Source organism: Brachyistius frenatus, unplaced genomic scaffold, assembly GCF_029030835.1.
Source record: "Brachyistius frenatus isolate BFR_SWC_R1_liver_20210118 unplaced genomic scaffold, ASM2903083v1 Contig_12, whole genome shotgun sequence".
Classification (NCBI taxonomy): Eukaryota; Metazoa; Chordata; class Actinopteri; family Embiotocidae; genus Brachyistius; species Brachyistius frenatus.
Window position 1 is genome coordinate 1206328 of NW_027210611.1, and position 18697 is coordinate 1225024.

General features: G+C 41.4%; 1 protein-coding gene across 2 annotated transcripts; it reads left to right on the plus strand.

The window, feature by feature from the left end:
• The first annotated feature begins 2470 nt into the window (after nt 1-2470).
• dspa (desmoplakin a) lies at nt 2471-18619 on the plus strand. Of its 2 annotated transcripts, none has more exons than XM_069692054.1 (24): nt 2471-2822; nt 3847-3931; nt 4190-4308; nt 4683-4827; nt 6544-6669; nt 6814-6873; nt 6988-7155; nt 7266-7370; nt 7450-7545; nt 7637-7762; nt 8065-8217; nt 8335-8489; nt 8783-8909; nt 9071-9257; nt 9600-9832; nt 10032-10213; nt 10404-10542; nt 10952-11145; nt 11290-11452; nt 11791-11874; nt 11960-12067; nt 12355-12453; nt 12617-14431; nt 14909-18619. In XM_069692054.1, the coding sequence occupies exons 1-24, from the start codon at nt 2578-2580 to the stop codon at nt 18125-18127; spliced, it is 8133 nt and encodes a 2710-aa protein (XP_069548155.1). In that variant the 5' UTR covers nt 2471-2577; the 3' UTR covers nt 18128-18619. The 2 variants fall into 2 exon arrangements, with proteins under 2 accessions (XP_069548155.1, XP_069548156.1); XM_069692055.1 differs by having other exon boundaries at nt 12617-13114.
• Nucleotides 18620-18697: the final 78 nt, after the last annotated feature.

Here is an 18697-nt window from a genome sequence, read left to right on the forward strand (position 1 = left end):
AAGAAAGGTCTGTCAGTACTGTTGTGTGAAGCAGTGGAAAGTCTGAGGAAGCATCTGTGTGACGCTAATGAGTGAGACAACGTCAATTGTCTGCAGTTTAATAAACCAGCTGTCACGATTTTTTTTCACTGTTTACTCAGAGCATGATGTCACTACCAAATTCTGGGAATTATATCATACGTGAGTCTACAAGTGTCACCAGGTCCCACAGTTGCTGGGAATCACTCATAACAACAGCCTATTTTGCATTGTTTTTTGATTATTTCATAATGTAATTCTCATTCAGTCATAATTTGTTTTGCGAGCACTTTTAAGGTTTTGATTTATTTTTGATTTATTTTTTTTACCAGATGTCAGTCTGTTGTATGTGCGGAAGTGACAAAGTCGCCTGTGCAACATGTCTCTTCAAAACCAGAACTGCAGTGAGGCATAAAGTTAAATATTTACTCGAAGCCAGAATAAAGAGACAGTGACCAAAGCTTTCGCTTTGTCGTGAAACTGTTTCATGTACATCTGAATGTATTTCATTACAGAAAGAAAGACATACATTATAAAGGGTGAGTGCACTGCATGACAGATGACAGATGACGATTACAAATCTGAGATACCTGCTGTAGTTGCCACACCTTGAGATCCCAGAAAGATTCTTATCCTGCAGGAAAACACTGAAAAGATCCATGCTCAACAAAGTCAGTTGTGTTTGTGATGTTTTCAGTTAATAAGGCCTATCACTTTCTTTTGGAGAAAACTTATAAGGGATTGCCTGGTTTCAGTTAATCTTCCCATTCAGAGTACGGTAAAGTTCACTGCCCTTCAGTTCAGTACATCTCGTTTGGCATGAGAACTGACTGAAGTTTGAAAGGTCGTACATGTTCAGTCTTGCTGAGTCTTTTGTTTAGAGAAGGCATATTAAGAGTGGGGAAAAACATGAACATGTTGAGCGGACCCACCTGAACTAAGCCAGAAAAATAACTGTAGGGTGTGTCGTTTGGTGTGTTTAGGCCTTGCAAGAAACTGTCATTATTACAAATTGAATGTGTGTCAGCCTAGCTGGAATTACAATAACTGCTGTGAGATACTCACAAGTATTCAACATGGACATGTCATGCCAAGTTTGTTAAACACTTTCACAATGTTAGAATGAGGGAAAGAAAGGGAATTAAATGCTTTGAAAAATGTCAGTTCAGGGCGTTGGTTTCTTGAAGTCACCGGTCCAGTTTCCAGCCATGACCGTGCCTCCCTCTCCTCCTATCTCCTCTCTGTTCTCACAATACTATGTGATGTGGTGGAGTAGCTGTGTATGGCTATAGGTCAGAGCTAAAACACCAGAGGGCACAATGTGTCTATCAACAGAGTCAACGGTGTCCTCCTTCAGCTGAGAAAGGCTGTTTGACTTCAGGATAAAGACTAAAAGAATTTCAGGCCTTGTATGGTGATTTTTGTGGCTTAATCTTTTAGTTCCCACTGACTGAAAAAATCCACACAGTCAGAAGAAATCATTCTCAAGGTAATTCTTTATACCCTTAGACATTTGGCCACAATCTTTGGTGCTCACACATTTTTTGAATCATTGCCTCACTAGGTGTGTGTGACCCTCCCCCGTCTCCTTGTCTCTCACACCCTTTCACTTTTTAAAGTGAGTGTGTGCAGACAAATAAAGACAAGCTAAGAGTGAAGGAAAGTGAGAGAAAATAACAAAACAAATGCCAAACCAAAGAGGATCTAGCAACTATATTTGTACTTGGTGACATACGGTGTCAACTTAAGCAATTACACAAAACTCTGAATTCTCTAATGGACTCATTTAGACCTCAGGAATCTTGAACTCAGGATAACAAATTCTTTGTGTAACCACTGTCTTCACTCACTCCAATGGGGAGTCAATGTGCTGAATGCTGTGTTCTCTCATTATGAATCCACATTTGAATCTGTAGTTGTGTAGCAAAAGGGAAAAAGACCAAACAAAGGCCAAGGGAGGTTATTAGGATTCAAAATTTTAAAATCATACAGTGAATTAAAAGTAATTATTTCATGACCCATGATCCCCAGAAAAAAACCCAATAAACTATAATTTCTTGTATTTATTTATAAGGAAAAATAAACAGTGATCAACATCTGGTAATAATAATATTCATAACAGATAGAACAAGCTAAAGGTCGAATATATGTCATTTTTTTGAAGTCAAGTTCTAAATAAAAAGAACACGACTCTTACAAAGTATGAGATATAGCTAGTGTTAAAATTTGCCACACAGCTGAACAAACACATCCTAATACTTTTTTTAAAAACATAGCCTAACTTCCAAACGAAGTTCGTAGAATAAGACGCCAGCCCCAGGACTAACACCCCCCCCCCCCCCCCCCCCCCCCCCCCCAGGATAGTGTTGGCTAGTGTTTCGTAAATACAACAAGGTGTGGTTCCAATCCCAAAGCAGGCAGGCAGCTTCCGTCTATTCACAGCAGACATTATCTGCGCAATAGGAGACGGGGCGGGGAGAGGCGCACGGTCTGTCTGCTGTCTGGAGAGCAGAACAACTTCCAAAAAACTTTCTTAAAACATACAACAACGCAGCAACAATGAGTCTGTACGACTCCACTTCGAAACTGGCCTCCATGGGCCAGAGAAGTAATTCGCGACCGGATTTGTCGGGCTATAGAAACGACGTGTTCGGCGGTGGAAACGGCTTCCAGGGCGATTACCAAGCAGGGGACGGCGGGTACACCTACACCTCCACCTTCTCCAGGAACTCCATGCACGGCGGAGCTGTCGGAGGGCAGAAGGTGCAAGTCAACATGGGTGGGGGCCCAGGTGGGGGAGTGAGGTAAGCGCTGGCCTTTGAACGAGTTTAATAGGATTTTTTTTTTTTTTTTTAATTTTATTTATAAACATAAACTACAAATTCAGTATGATCTTTGAAGAATATTAAGGTGAAGTGGTAATTCATTTACAACATAAAAGGGAACATGTCATCAAGAAGGTTCTAACCTCATAATGCCACTGCGTCCTCACCTTTGAACTACTGGTATACAATCAGTGTGTTGTGGTTCCCAGTATAATTGCATTGTAGGTCCACATGATTGTATAAAACAAATCTTTGTCTATTTAAAGGCATCTGTGGCTGTGAACTCCTGGTTAAAAGCGTCTTTTTCTAGTTTGTTTTAGTAAAATGTGTATCCAAGTAATCCTTGTGGTATCCCTCCTTATTTGTTGCCCAATATTGTGAATCACAATACTTGCAAACCCTTCAATGTTCTCCCACTGCGATCATTTATCATGTCTGCCAGAAGTTGTCAAAGCATTTCCTTTTTTTTTTTTTTTTTAAAGTCTCTTTTAATGATAAACTTATGGTGAAGAAAGATTCAAGTAAAATACAGGGTGTTATCAAACCTATGGTGGAGTTTAAAGTTCTTTGAGAAGAAAAAGCCACAGATTTTTTTTTTGTATCGGTGACCTTTTGGCGACCCACAACCTATAGCCAGTGTTTTAGAAACACCATACATTTGTGTGTTGGATTCAATGCAAGTTTATAATTTTTAAAGTGTGTATTCTTCAACAGAAACTACTGTTATGCTCTTTGGATCTTACATTTTAGTTTCAGTGAAATTCAGTGATAATTTACAAGGATTTATAACAATTCAGTAACCTATTAACTATATTTTCCGTATCTGCTTTTGAAACTCATTTATTTAAAGCTTGAAAAATCAAATTAGTTGAACGTCATTTTCTCAATTACTACATATTCTGTTGACGACTTCTCAAAAATCTTGAACCAAACAAAACTGCGTTTGTGTTCATATAGAAATAAATGCTGTGGGTTGAATAATATTATTATTTTTCATGTGTAGCGTCCATGCTATCCAGCAGAAGGTTTTACTCCTGACGAACCAGTGTCAGGATTTCCTGCAGAGAGCGAAGATGATCCTCCAGAATGTAAGTGTAGCACACATATTAAACATAACTGATTTGTTTGATTTAACCTTTAGTTCTTTGGACAACAGTCATTCAAGAAGGGGCTGCTTAGTTTGGGTGTAAAGTGACATTATTATAAACATAAATACGTTTAAGAATTGCATTGTCTTTGCTGTACAACATACTTCATTGAGTTAAAAAACACAATATCATCAGACACCGTGAAGTGAAGTATAATTTTAAAGTCTGCCAGGCTGATCAGTGTCTGTTCTTTTATAGGGAGGTCCAGCCACGGAGGCCGAGAGGTCGTTGCTAATGGCTGCAGAAACTACGGAGCAGCTGAAGGCCTGTGGCAGAGACCTGCAGCAGATGCGTATACCCAATGATGTTTTCAGAAGGTAAGACAGAATACAGTGTTTGTGTCTCTTTGCAAACTGCAGGTGTGAGCACGTGTGAGTTTGTGTGCAACTTTTGCATATTTACATTTGCAGGTGTTCCTTCATGACCGCGGGCACAAATTTCAGTAATCCTGCCTGCAGCTTAGCATATACTGTAGAGGCGGTGCTGTATGGGCATAGCATGGCAGTGTTTGAGGCTGCAGAGTAAGAGCTGAATCTCATTTCATTGTCGAACCAAACCTTACTGAGGAGCTCAGTGACCTTCACATGCGGTTCACTGTATCTGCCCATCTGCGCTCTTTGAAGTAGCGAGGTCAGTGTTCCCTTTGAAGATTCACATAGTATTTTTTTCCTTTTTTTGTACAACTCTACAGTGTGGATCAGTTCCAGCACATGCATGCTGCTATCCAACAGCAACTTGTCGGTGCTATGACCATAAGACGAAACAGAGGCAGTGCGGGCTCCCTCGATGGGGGGAGGATCTTCAATGATGCCATGGCCTGGATTGCCCAACAGAAGGTGAGCTCTGCATACTTCAGAGACATTTCAGAAAAACAACACAAGATATAAGGCCTGATATTGTTGTGAAATATTTTTCTCATTAAGACACTTTGCAATATTGTTAATGTAAATAAAGTCACATAAAAGACAGGCAAATTGATGTTACTGATCTGTCACTTATACAGTGATCTGTGTTCTACTGTTACACAGTAAATCAGCCTCTTCACACAAGTTTGTACAAATATAATTTTGCTTGTAATTAATTAGTTGGACAACAAGAATTTCATAAACTTGAATTGTTGTTGTTGAAATGTCAACATCACCCACAGATGTGTGTTAAAACTTGGATCCTTCCCATGCCCAGCAATTTTTAACTTGCTTGTCCAGTCTGAATTGCACCTGCAAGTGTTTGCATGCCCGTACGGGGTGCATTAGAGTGGACTTTTGTTAGGGTATGCAGTTACACTATCACTTATACTGGCCTCCTGTAACTGAAACCATCTGGATGCGGCTGCCAGAACCTGATCCGGGAGTGAAAGAGGCTAACAGAGGTGAAGAAGGATTGAAACAAAGAAGAGGAGAGAGCACTTCCATTTGAGAAAGAGACAGAGAGAGAAGACGGTAGAAAGAAATAGAGGAGGGTAAGGGGGAGGCAACAGTGATGATAAAGGGGCCATGGAACCAAAAAGAAAAGAAGTAAAGGAGTGTGATATCTGACACTCTCCACTGAGTCAGCAGTTATGGGACGGGGTAGTTCAGCCGATTTCTAACATGTTCATGGGAAAACGCCCTTCTAGTCTCTTACTCCCACCCTACCAAAACACACCCTTGTCATTCTGTCACCACTTTCAGCCACACCCTTCCACATTTCACCATTCATTTCCCCCCTGTTATCACATAAATAAACTTATCTTATCTGGCATAATCTTTGGACTTTTGCGCTTTCTAAAAGTCCCTAAATAGTTATTCATAATAAACTATCAAGGCCATTTTTTTTTTTTTTTTTTTTCAGCCATTGTACATTGTACATTAGTACATTAGTCCTGTTACTGAAAGTTGGGCTTGTTGTGTGTAGCTTCAGTCAATAATTCATGAAGAAAAAAGGGAGTGGTGAGAGAACAAAAGCCTTGAGTGAGAAAAAAAACTGCAAGTAAAGAGCAGGCTCTGGTTAGTTTGCTGGCAAAGCTCCTATCAAAGCAGAGGCACAAGTAGGGGGGAATAGTTGGAATAGTTTCTTGCTTAACAATGGACATAGTGATTATATGCTGACACCTAGAGGCCAAAGGGGAAAAAGACATAGCTCCAAGGCCAGGGACTATAAACACAAGAGAATATATAATATATCTGCTAAGATTTAGAAATATATTTATGTGTTTTTATTATTGTCCTATAAATTGACCAAAACAATTACACTACTCCTCTAATAAATATTGCCTGTTTGGGCAAGACCTGATCTATCTTATTCCAATGTGCCACAGACCGCCAATATTGTAAACTGTAAATGATTGTTGTTTTCAGCAGGGAGGTCAGAAAGCATTAATACCATGATGGTTTCTTTGTTTTAATGGAGAGTTTTGACAGTAAAAAGATGAAAAATTACAAAAACCTGAATGTTTGTAATTGGTATTTACATATAGTATAAATTTACTTAATATGCATTTAAACAGTAGTTGTTGTATTTCCACAAGTTGTTGTATTTCAGTCGGTAATAAACTCCCATTTTGCCTCTTATAGCGCATGATTGAGACAGCTCAATGGGGAGAGGACTATTCCACCATAGAGAAGCAAATCCTCAGCCACAATAAACACCATAGCTCTATCCAAAGGAGCCATGAAGTAGACCGTGCCAGAGATGAGCTGGTAGGTTGTCTTCCTCTACGTTGTTTACCTGTTTTGAAGCATCATGAGTAAGAAGAATGATCGTCTATGCATTGAGTGTATGAAAGCCTAACATTACATAATATCATTTAAAACTCACCAAAGACTAAATTTCTCTTTTTTTAGAACTCAAGGTTTGACAAGTACAACCTCTCCATCCTGGACCAAGAATGGGACAGCCTGCAGGTAGAACCATACTCTGTTACAGAAATGTTAAAAGTTTGTCAAAATCCATGACGTTTGCATTATTACAATTGTTACTTGTATCGTTTTCATAAATTTGCCTTGTTTCTGTCACAGAAAATGTCTCACAGTCGTGTGAATCAGCTGCATGAGCTTCAGAACATCATTGAAGAGATCTCCCGAGCCATCATGTGGGTGAACGAGAAAGAGGAGGAGGAGCTTGTGTTTGACTGGGGAGACAAGAACATTGACCAGTACATCCCCGAAAAAGAAGAGAGCTACTCTGTGAGAATCTTTGGCGAAACTCTTCTTTCTTCTTTTTTTTTTTTTGTCTTGCGTATGTTGGCTCCACAGTGTAGCCTTTTGGGATTCTTACTTTCTGTTTCATCTGACAGAGACTGATGAGAGACCTGGAAGAGAAGGAGAAGGAGCTAAACAAGCTAAAGGTGAAAGCAGATGGCCTCGTGAACAGCGATCATCCTGCCTTAGATAAGATTGAAGTAAGTTGTTCTGGTTTTTCGGTCTCAAACTGCACATTATTCATTAGTTTTGTACTGATACCTCCGTCTGCACCCACAGGCCTACATGGACACCTTACAGACCCAGTGGAGCTGGCTCCTCCAGATCACCAAGTGCATCCATGTTCATTTGAAGGAGAATTCTGCCTACAGCCAAGTAAGTTGTCAGTCCTGCTTTTGGACTGATGAAAATGGAGCCCCGTATGTTTTAATCCAAATACTAAACAAAACTCTTTGCACCGCCTCAGTTTTTCAAGGAGGCCAATGAGACCTATGCGAAGCTGCAGAAGGAGCATGAGATGATACGAAGCAAATTCCTCTGTGACAAGAACACCCCACTGGAAAACCTCAACGAGCTCCTGAAAAACCTGGAGGTATCATTACACTCTGTTAAGTGCTGGGGATACCTGTGTGTGAAGTACTTCCCTGCAGCTATGAAGTTGTACAACATATAAATGATTTGTTCTTTTGTGAATGACATGGGTGTCAACAATTTGCATGTCTGGTGAGCTAGTTTGGCCAGTTTTTTAAGAGACTGAAGGGAAAGCTTCTGCATGTTTACATTTATCTTGAGGAGAGATTTGAGCCTTAAATGACTACATAAAAAAACGGACTTTGGAAAGTTGCAGCTCATTTATGAATCATTGTCTGTTGTTGTTGTTGTTTTTTTTCACAGAAAGAGAAAGAACGTGTCATGGAGAATAAAAGGCAGGTTAAAAGTCTGGTCAGCAAGTCAAAGTCCATTGTCAGGCTGAAACCTCGCAACCCTGAGGAGAAGAGCAGCAGCCCTGTCATAGTCCAGGCCTTATGTGACTTTAAACAAGATCAGGTCAGTCATATAATTTCTCTTTCTATTACAAACACACGCACAGGCACAAGGTATTAACATATATACTACAAGTACAATTATAACTCATTTGTTTGTATGTTTTGTTTTGTGTTATAGAGGGGCATATCAAAAGGGAATGAGGGCATCCTGAAGGACAACTCGCAGCGCAGCAAGTGGCTTGTGACAGGACCTGGAGGTCTCGATATGCTAATTCCCTCCGTGTGCCTGCTCATCCCACCACCAAACCCACTCAGCATCGGCCTTGCCAACAAGTAAGAAACATGCCAGTGATTGGGACGAATGCAGATCAAACATGGTCTAAGAAAATCCTGCTTAGATGTCAGTTAGGCCTGTTGAAGTCTTGTCAGCTGAAATGGATTTATTATTAATTATTGTATGAAAATGTTATGTTGGTGCTCATATACAGTATTGGATACATTGTGGGACACTTATGTCTCCAAACGTTTTACATTATTCACTTCCTTTGTAAAGTCAATCAGTCATTGTGACTGCTTGGTTTGCGGTTTCTTTTGAAGAGTGACTGATGACTTGTGCTCCTCCCCAGAAATGAGCAGTATTATGATGCCATCATGGCCATTTGGAACCAGCTTTACATCAACATCAGGAGTCTTATTTCGTGGCAGTATTGTGTGAAAGACATCAATTACATTAACAGCCTCACTCTCAGTATGGTAAGATGTCACAAAAGAACACTTTTTTACTCTTGTTTTACTTTTCAAATGAGATATTGTTTATTCTTTTTCCATCTTGAAACACTTGTCGTAGGACTTTGTAGATTTTGCTTACTTCCTGTATGTTTTGCATAAGCTCACCCATCTCAATTGTCTGGCAGCTGTCAAAGATGCGTCCTGAGGAGTACCGCAATGTCATCAAAAGAGTGGAGACTCACTACCAGGAGTTCCTGCGTACCAGCCAGGGTTCTGAAATGTTCGGGGAAGAGGACAAGAAGAACATCCAGAGCTACTTTGACAAAGCTCAAACCCATTATGACACACTGATAATCCAGATGCCTGCTTACAGTGAGTGTAAAATGGCTTTAACTTATCCCTAACTTGTCAAAGCACCTAATTTAACGGTCTGTGTATTTGGTACAGGACACCAATTGAGCCAAACATTGTCTGTCACTACTGAAACATAAATTATTTTTGCATGTTTACATAAAAAAAAAATATATATACATATATATATTATTTACACATTTTCTTTGTTTTTTTCTGCTCTACCAAAAACCCCAAACCGGGGTACATACCGGAATAGGAATTTAGTTTCCCCTAGTAAACATGCAATAAAAGGGCTATTTTTTTTTTATTTTTTTTTTGCTATTAATTTATAATTTCCAAATTTTCCACCAACCAATTCAGAGGATGAAGGGGCAAAGCCTGAACCCACTAAAGAGGACATCTCCAAGAGCACTATCAAAGGCAATACCCAGCCTGCCCCGGCCACTTCTACCCTCAGCATTACACTGCTCAGTAGTTTGCAAGAGCTCCGACGCAGGCTGGAGTTGGCTGAGTCCGGTCTCAACAGTCACCTACACATTGCCCCCGGGGACAACAGTGTGCACGAGTGCTCAGTGCACATTCAGAAGCTGCAGGTATGTAACCTTTCATTTATTTGTGTAAAATATAAATGCAAATATACAAAATACTTTTTACTTGTTCGCACAAGAAAATGACAAATACGTTTCAGATGTCTATTTGCGAAAAAAAAAAAGAGAAAAAAAACAACATTAATTTCCTGAGCAGGCTTAATTGAGCTTAAATGACATTATATGAAATCATGTTAATTTCCAGACTGTGCACCAAGATCTGGACACCATTCATGATGAGTATTTGCGCTTGAGAGAAAGAATTATCAAGCAGCTGGAAGGAATACCTGCAGACTCCGAGCAAGCAAAGTTCCTCCGCTCCGAACTGGAAATCATTAACCAAAAACTGGGAGGCCTACAGGGTCTGTACTCAACCTACCTGCAGAGGTAAATGTCATTAGGCTAATTACAACACCTTTTTATTTATTCTGACATGTTTGAATAAATCCTACACAAAATAAGGTAAAATGTGGGAACAGAACTTGGGGCAACATGCTGCTGTTCTGATTATAAGGTCAAATCAAAGGTTCATCTCAGTACACGTTGATTTAATGTCATGACTGTCTGTCTGCAACAGACTGTCAGCCCTGAAGGCCTTGCTTCAAAGCCTTCTCCAGGCTGAGGATATCATTAAAGTCCACGAGGCCCGGCTGACTGAGAAGGAGACCAGTTCTCTGGATCTTCGAGAGGTGGAAAACTATCGGAACACACTAAAGGTTTGACACTTTTACAGATTTATTTTGAAGTATTATCTCTCGTGTTACAATTTCAAAGGCTTAAACAGAACATGTAATCTTATTCGGAGCCTTCAACTGTTTCTCAGTTTTAATGTTACTTCATTGTAAAGTGCCTGTACAATGAAGAAAATGGATCATTCAGTTTTTTGATTCAATTTGACTGTGCTTCAGTCTTTCAGTCTTTTGTGGCTACATTTAGTTATGATCCCTCCCCCTACACACAACTACTTGCTATTACTTGCTACTCAAGCACTATTTTTTTTGAGTATTTCCACTTTATGCTATTTCCATTCCAATAAAATATATATTGTCCAGGTGCCTAACACTAGTTGTAAATATAATTTGTATAGGATACATATCTAAAATTGAGCTTTTTTTATGATTCTAGCAAATGAAGAGTGATCTGGAGCAAAAAAGAGACCTGCTGACATCTATGGAGTCTGACCTGGCTCGAGCAGTGCACTGGAATGGTCAAATTTCTGAGTCCTATCATAAGTGTGACGTGGATTTGTCCAAGTACTCAGACCTGGTGGGTCAGATGTCTGACCGCTGGCGCCGCATCCAAACACAGATTGATAGCAGGTACAGAAAGATACTCTGCATATGCATGCACATTTCTTCACTACCTATGAGTATTCATCCACATCCCTCTTTTGTTGTTGCTGATAACAATACTAACATTATCTTTTCATCTCTTCCTTTTCCTCTCACTCTTTTCCTCTTCAGAGTGTGGGACTTGGAGAAGCAGGAGAAACAGCTCCAACATTACCGTCAGAGCAGCACTTCCCTGGAACAGTGGATAGACAATGCCAGGAAGCGCCAGGACACCCTTCAGACGGTGAAGCTCCGCGACATCCAGACTCTAATGGACCACCTCAACCAACAGAAGGCACGTCTTATTGTTGTTCACATCAACTTGTTGTGATCAGTTTATAAAATTTTAACTGAACTGATTTGATTTTTACATGGAAGTAGCCACCATTTTCACTTAAACTTAGATGCTGGCAGCTGTGCGCCTTGTTGGAGGTGTGTGGATGTTATGCATTGTACAGCAGCATATGTAGAAAGTCTTACAGATGTCAGTTGTTCTTCAGATAAAACGGTTTATAAGGTTTGTAAAAAATATTGTTTACTATAGTAATTCATGTTCCAGAAGCAGCGCAGACTGAACTGACTGATGTCAAATTGAATCAATACATTTAATGATCCATTTTCTTTATTGTATAGGCACTTCACAATGAAATCAAAGGAAAGAAGGATAAAGTAGAGGATGTGCAGAAAAATTCAGACACCTGTGCTGCCTCTATAAAGGTTGGTAGTCATTTATTGTGCAGTCTTTTGATTAAATTCAAAGTATGGTACAGGCGATTAAGTTCATATTTTGTTGTGTTTTTAGGACTATGAGCTGCAGCTGGCTTCCTACAGTTCAGGCCTGGAAACCCTACTTAATATTCCAATCAAGAGAACTATGCTGCAGTCCCCCGCTTGTGTGGTCAGACAAGAGGTATAAGCACTGGTCTTCCGTGAATACACTAATCCAATTTCCATTTGCATGTTGACATAAATGTTTTGTTACTTATTATTTGCATACATTTGGCAACCAAGTGGAAATTTCAGTAGTTATGATATAATTTAATAATTATTATTTATTTATCATCAGTTTGTTTAATTAAACAGCGGTTATTTGCTTTGTAATTTTAGCTCATGTTTTAGCATCAAGTTTAATCCCTTTATTGCATGTGTCATTTAAAGATATAACTGGAAAGTAATTAATACCTGACTGCTCAACAGACGGCTGACCTCCAGGCCCATTACATTGAGCTACTTACCCGCTCTAGTGACTATTACAAGTTCCTAGGGGAGTTGCTGAAGAACATGGAAGAGCTGAAGGTAAGTACTGGATTCTCCATTTAAGAGAACATTGTTTCTGTAAGTCATAACTCTAGCAAAAATATTAGTAAATAGTATGATAAACAATGGATAAATGAACAAATAGGTTTGTCTAACAATATAAAACTGGCCCTCTTTCTGTTTTTGTCATTGCTCTCTTCAGATAAGGAACACCAAGATTGAGATGCTGGAGGAGGAACTCAGGCGTCTGAAAGAGGACCTCAAGGATCGTAACCAAAAAAATACATCTCTGGAAGAGTCTTTGGCCCGCTTTAAGTTGGAGCTCACTCAATCAAAAGATGACCTCATTTCTATGGAGGAAGTGAAGAGAACCACAGCAATGCAAGTTAATGCCACCAAGGAGAGCCTGGACAGCACACACAGCCAGCTTCAAGATCTTAATGACCAGCTGACCCGCATTAAATACCAGCTGGATGAAGAAAAGAGGAAAAGAAGGTTGGCAGAGGAGCGCTACACCAGCCAGCAGGAAGAGTATGAGGCGGCTGTTCGCCGCAGACAGAAAGAACTGGAGGAACTCAACTGGACCAAGATTGACTTAGAAAAATCAGTGAAGGACAAGGAACGTGACCTAGAGAGGTTGAAGATACAGCTGGAGGATGAAGCGGCACGTCGACGAAATGCTGAAGCAGATATCTCAAAGGTAAGAACACAGTGCACCAAGGAGATTAATCAACTTAAGCAGACATACGAGACCGAGATCCACGTTACCAAGACCACGATCCTGAAAGCCTCACAACAGAAAGAAGACGACACCGCAGAGCTGAGGCAGCAATGTGACAGACTCACTGCTGAGAAGAGAGATGTAGAGGAGGAGCTGAGGAGACTGAGACAGTCCATTGCCCACACAGAAGAGCAGAAAAGCAGAGCAGAGCAGGAGGCCAGCCAGCAGAGGGCCTCAGTGGTACAAGAGACAAGGATGCGTAGTGAGCTGGAGGTGCAGCTGAGAACACTCATACAACAGAGTGGAGAGGATGAGCTCAAATTTAAGGAAGCCACCAAACACAATCAGGAAAAGTCCAGGCAGATCAGCATGCTAACATTTAACCTAGAGGAAGAGGGGAAGAAGAGGAGAGCTCTGGAACTGGAAATCAATCACCTGAAACAAGCTGAAGCAGAACTAAAGGCAAAGAACACCTCATATTTGGAGACAATTAACAGGCTTAAAGTGTCTGAGCAGGAGATCCGTATCACCCGAGTGGAGCTGGAAAAGCAGACCAGTGAGAAAACCAAGGCTGAGCAGAGCTCTGCTCGCCTGCAGAACCGTATCAGGGAACTTCAGTGCTCACTGGATGGGATGGAAGCTGAGTTTGAAAAGCAAAAGAAGGCAACACAAGAGGAGTTCACTCGTAGAAAGAGAATGGAGGCTGAGTTGGAGAGGATGACACGTACCTGCACAGAGCACACCACCATAATTAACACACTGAAATCTATTCAGATTGAGACTTCCAGCTCTGGGAGAAAGTATGAGCAGGACCTCAGGGCTCTCCAGGAGGCTCTGGACAAGAGCCTGAGGGATCATAAAGCCACCAAGGACGAGCTGGCAGCGGTGACAGCTGAGCTGAGGACACTGAAACAGAAGCTCCAGCAGGAACTGAACCGAATTCACGAACTCAACCAACGTAATGAAAGCCTGTATAAGACCATTGAAGAGAAGAGCCGCCAACTGAACGAATTCACTACGGAGATTGAAAAGCTGAAGACTCTGACACAAAACCTAACAAAGGAGAGACTGAAATTGGAGGAAGAGCTGAGGGCAGTTAGACAGGAGAGAGATGACCTGAAGCTTAGCAAAGACACTATTGATGGAGAAAGTGCCACTCAGATCTCAGCCTTGCATGTGCAGCTGCAAAGTAGCACCAAGAGGACAGCAGAGCTCCAGGCTCTCATCAATGACCTGACCAAGGAGAGAGAAAAGCTTAAAACGGAAATTGACAAATTCCAAAAGCAATCGATTGAGGTATTTTTGATTGCACTGAAGGATCACCTCCATATAATACAACTAATATAAATTTCCTGCTTGCATGAATGGTTAAATGTGATTTAATTCTGAACCTAATTTCAAAGTAGCCCTGCTATATTTGACATTACTCATGATGACTTATTTTAGCTTAGCGTTTAGAGTTGTGCATGAAATTCACGTACTTACAAATGCTTAGATATGCAAATCATTCACACTTTTACATGTCACATTAGATCACTGAACTTTACTTACAGTAACCACCAATCACTTTATTAAACATTTTACACTAACATGCTGGAAAATATATGCATGAATATCTGTACATATGTATAATGTAATTTAGTACAAACAGCAATGATGAATGAATGATATGGAATTGAATTGTAATTGAATTTGTTTATATTTTATATGTGTATTTGAAAATCATATTTTGGCATTTTTGTATACTTAATGTGTTTTCATATTTCTTCACAGACATCCATGATGGTGCATGAGTCCCACAGCAAATATAGTGAAATACTGCTTGAGAAGGAAAGTTTGCTATCCAAGCTTAAACTGATGGAGCAGGACAAGAACCGTCAGCAACGACTGGAAGAGGAGCTCACCCGCATCAAGGTCACACTCGAGACTGAGCTTCGTAACAAACAACGGCTGCAGGATGAAAATAATTCCATCTTTAAGGAGTTAAACACTATAAAGAGCCATTACGAGCTGAAAGACAGTCAGATTAGGAAAATTGAATCAGATAGGGATAGAGCTGAACGAGAAAGGCTCTCCCTGAAGAGTGAGATCGAGAGGCTCATGAAGGAGCTAAAGTGTGTTGAGGAAAGGTACAAGAGCCGCCTGTTCAGCTCAGAAAAGGAGGCATCAGAACTGGCTGTCAAAAGAGATTCCCTGGAGAGAGAGATACTGAGACTACAGCAGAGACCCTGCACTCTGAGCATACAGACCCAGACAGATGAGAAGGTCGTAACAATTGATCCATCAAAGCTCGTATTTGACGGCGTGCGCCACAAAGTCACAGCCCACCAGCTCTGCGACTGTGGTATAATCAGTAAAGCTACTCTAGATAACCTCCTAAAGGGCAAAAAGACAGTGGACGAGGTAGCTGCAGACATCCATCTTAGTCTGAAGGGTACAGGCATCATTGCAGGCATGACAACAGGTTGTCAAGGGAAAATGCCATTCACTGAAGCCAAGAACAAGCATCTCCTCAGCCCAGAGAGTGCTCTCATGCTCCTGGAAGCTCAAGCAGCAACAGGCTACATAGTGGACCCTGCATTTAATGAAAAGATGCCTGTGGATACTGCCTGTTCCAGAGGGATAGTTGACACAGAAGACAGAGACATCTTGGTGATAGCTGAAGCAGCTAGCACAGGCTTCAAAGATCCATACACTGGCAAAGTGTTATCTGTGGGTCAGGCTTGCAAACATGGCCGCGTAGACAAAGAGACGGCCATCCGCTTGCTCCAAGCTCAGGAGTCTGTTGGAGGCATCCTGGACCCTGTTCTGAGTGTGTACCTTCCAAAAGATCTGGCCTTAGATCGCAATCTTATTGATGAGGAGCTCTACAGAGCTTTGAACAAAAACCCCACCTGCTACCTGGATCCAGCAACAGGAAAGAAGATAAGTTATAATGACCTTCGGAAGAAGTGTTCAGTGGAACCTGTTTCTGGCTTGCTTCTGCTCCGTGGTCCAGAAAAGCCCATGACAGTGAAAGGTCTCCGTGGGGAAGTCTCTGTCTCAGAGCTCATCAAATCTGAGCTGCTGAATGAAACTGATGTGCAGAAGCTCAACCAGGGCAAACTCACCAGCAAAGACATAGAAGACAAGCTTAAGTCCTATCTCTACGGCTCTACCTGTATTGCAGGGATCTATGATGAGGCCAATGACAGAATAATGCCTTTCTATCAGGCAATGAAGGAAGATCTGCTCATGAGAGGAACCACCCTGGAGCTTCTTGAGGCCCAAGCTGCTTCTGGCTTCATTGTTGATCCAGTCAACAATGTCTTCCTAACAGTGGAGGATGCAGCAAAGAGAGCCCTGATAGGGAAGGAGTTTAAGAATAAGCTGATGTCTGCAGAGAAGGCTGTAACTGGATACACAGACCCAGCCACAGGAAAGACAATCTCCCTCTTCCAGGCTGTTGAGAAAGATCTTATTGAGAAAGGTCATGGAATACGACTGCTCGAGGCTCAGATTGCCAGTGGTGGGATTATTGACCCCAATGAGAACCACCGTATTGATGTCGCTGTTGCCTATAAAAGGGGCTATTTTGATGAGGAGATGAATGACATCTTAACTTATGAGGGAGATGACACAAAAGGGTTCTTTGACCCTAATACCAAGGAGAACCTGACATACCTTCAGCTGAAGGACAGATGTATCACAGATGACAAAACAGGCCTAATACTTCTGCCACTCCGAGACAAGAAGAAGAAGTCAGAGGAAAGCCGCACCAATGTCCTCCGCAAGAGGCGGGTTGTAATTGTTGACCCAGACACTGGACTTGAGATGTCAGTGAGGGAGGCCTATCACCGGGAGCTAATTGATTATAGCACTTTTCTGGACTTATCAGAGCAGGAGTGCGAGTGGGAGGAAATCACTATCCAGGGGTCAGATGGCTCTGCGCATTTGGTGATAGTGGACAGAAAAACTGGAACCCAATATAACATTCAGGACTGCCTGGATCGCGGTGTCATTAACAAGAAGTCTTTCGATCAGTACCGTGCTGGAACTCTAACCTTGACCGAGTTTGCTGACCAAATTACCAGCAAAACTAGCAGCACTGAGATGACCATTGCAGCCAGCAATGTTGATGACATGGTCACCTGCAGCAGCCCCACCCAGGCCGCACCATCTTCTCCTACCGTCCGTAAGCGCTTCAGCAGTATATCTATTACTGTCTCTCCCCCTGAGATGTTTGATGACCAGAGCCCTGTGGCGGCCATATTTGACACAGAGACCTTGGAGAAGATAACTATTGCTGAAGGGCTCAGAAGAGCCATAATCGACACTATTACAGCACAGAGGTTGCTGGAGGCCCAGGCATGCACAGGCGGTATCATCAACCCAGCTACTGGTGAGAGACTGTCGCTGCAGGATGCTGTCCATCAGAGCATCATTGACGAAAGCATGGCCACGAAGCTGAAACCTGCCCAGAAAGCTTTTGCTGGCTTTGAGGATATGAAGACTAAAAGGAAGATGTCTGCAGCAGAAGCAGTAAAGGAGGCGTGGCTGCCTTATGAGGCTGGCCAGAGATTTTTGGAGTTTCAGTACCTGACAGGAGGTCTGATGGAGCCTGGCACTGGACGTCGAATCACCATTGAGGAGGCTATCCGCAAAAGTTGGCTAGATGGGCAAGGGGCCCAGAAGCTTCAGGATACCCGGCACCACCATAAGAACCTGACCTGTCCGAAGACTAAACTGAAGATCTCCTACAAAGACGCTATGGACAGCTGCATGGTGGAGGAAAGCAATGGTATGAAGATGCTGCAGGCCACCTCCATTTCCACCAAGGGAATCAGCAGCCCCTACAATGTCTCTAACCCAGGATCCCGCTCTGGGTCCAGGTCTGGTTCCCGAGCCAGCTCCAGGAGTGGATCTCGTAGAGGCAGTGTTGATTACTCCTCTACTTACAGCTATAGCTTGTCCTCTAGCATTACCAACTATAGCGGCAACGATAATTTTTAAGGCACAGCACGTTACTGTGCAATTTGATCTTTTTTTTTTTTAACAGTTTGCTTTTATATGTTTTTTTTTCTGCTACTTGCAAGGTTTGGGGAAGGTTTGTGTGTTTTAAAAATGTAATCTAATTCTGAATTCATCAAATGTTCTGATTGTTTGCGGTTTTTGATGATTCAGTCTTTCAATATCAAATGTAGTGCTGAGTACTATTCATGCTCTTATTGTAACACGACTGTTGAATGAATATGAGTCATAGCTCATTTTAATATATGGCTTTTTGGAATTTGAAATGCATGGCCACATAATGGATTTTGTATTTTTTTCTTATGTTTTTGCAGTTTGATTCATGAATATTTTTTTTTCAGATAACCTTTTGTTTAGCTGCAAATGCTGAGGTTTAGCTTAAAATGTTTATCTGATCAAGTAACCACCAACTATGAAAATTCCTGCCACTAAAATGTTATTCTTGAGTGATTATAAATAAACTTGTCACAGCCATTTTTATGCATTTACTCATTCATTCACACCAGCTGTGTTGTGGTTAAAATAAATTCACTGTATGAGAAGATACTGATG

Coding starts and splice junctions, on each gene's coding strand:
- dspa (XM_069692054.1), top strand. CDS start 2,578: ATGAGTCTGTACGACTCCACTTCGAAACTGGCCTCCATGGGCCAGAGA. Junction 3,932..4,189: donor CGAAGATGATCCTCCAGAAT/GTAAGTGTAGCA, acceptor GTTCTTTTATAG/GGAGGTCCAGCCACGGAGGC. Junction 9,258..9,599: donor AATCCAGATGCCTGCTTACA/GTGAGTGTAAAA, acceptor CAACCAATTCAG/AGGATGAAGGGGCAAAGCCT.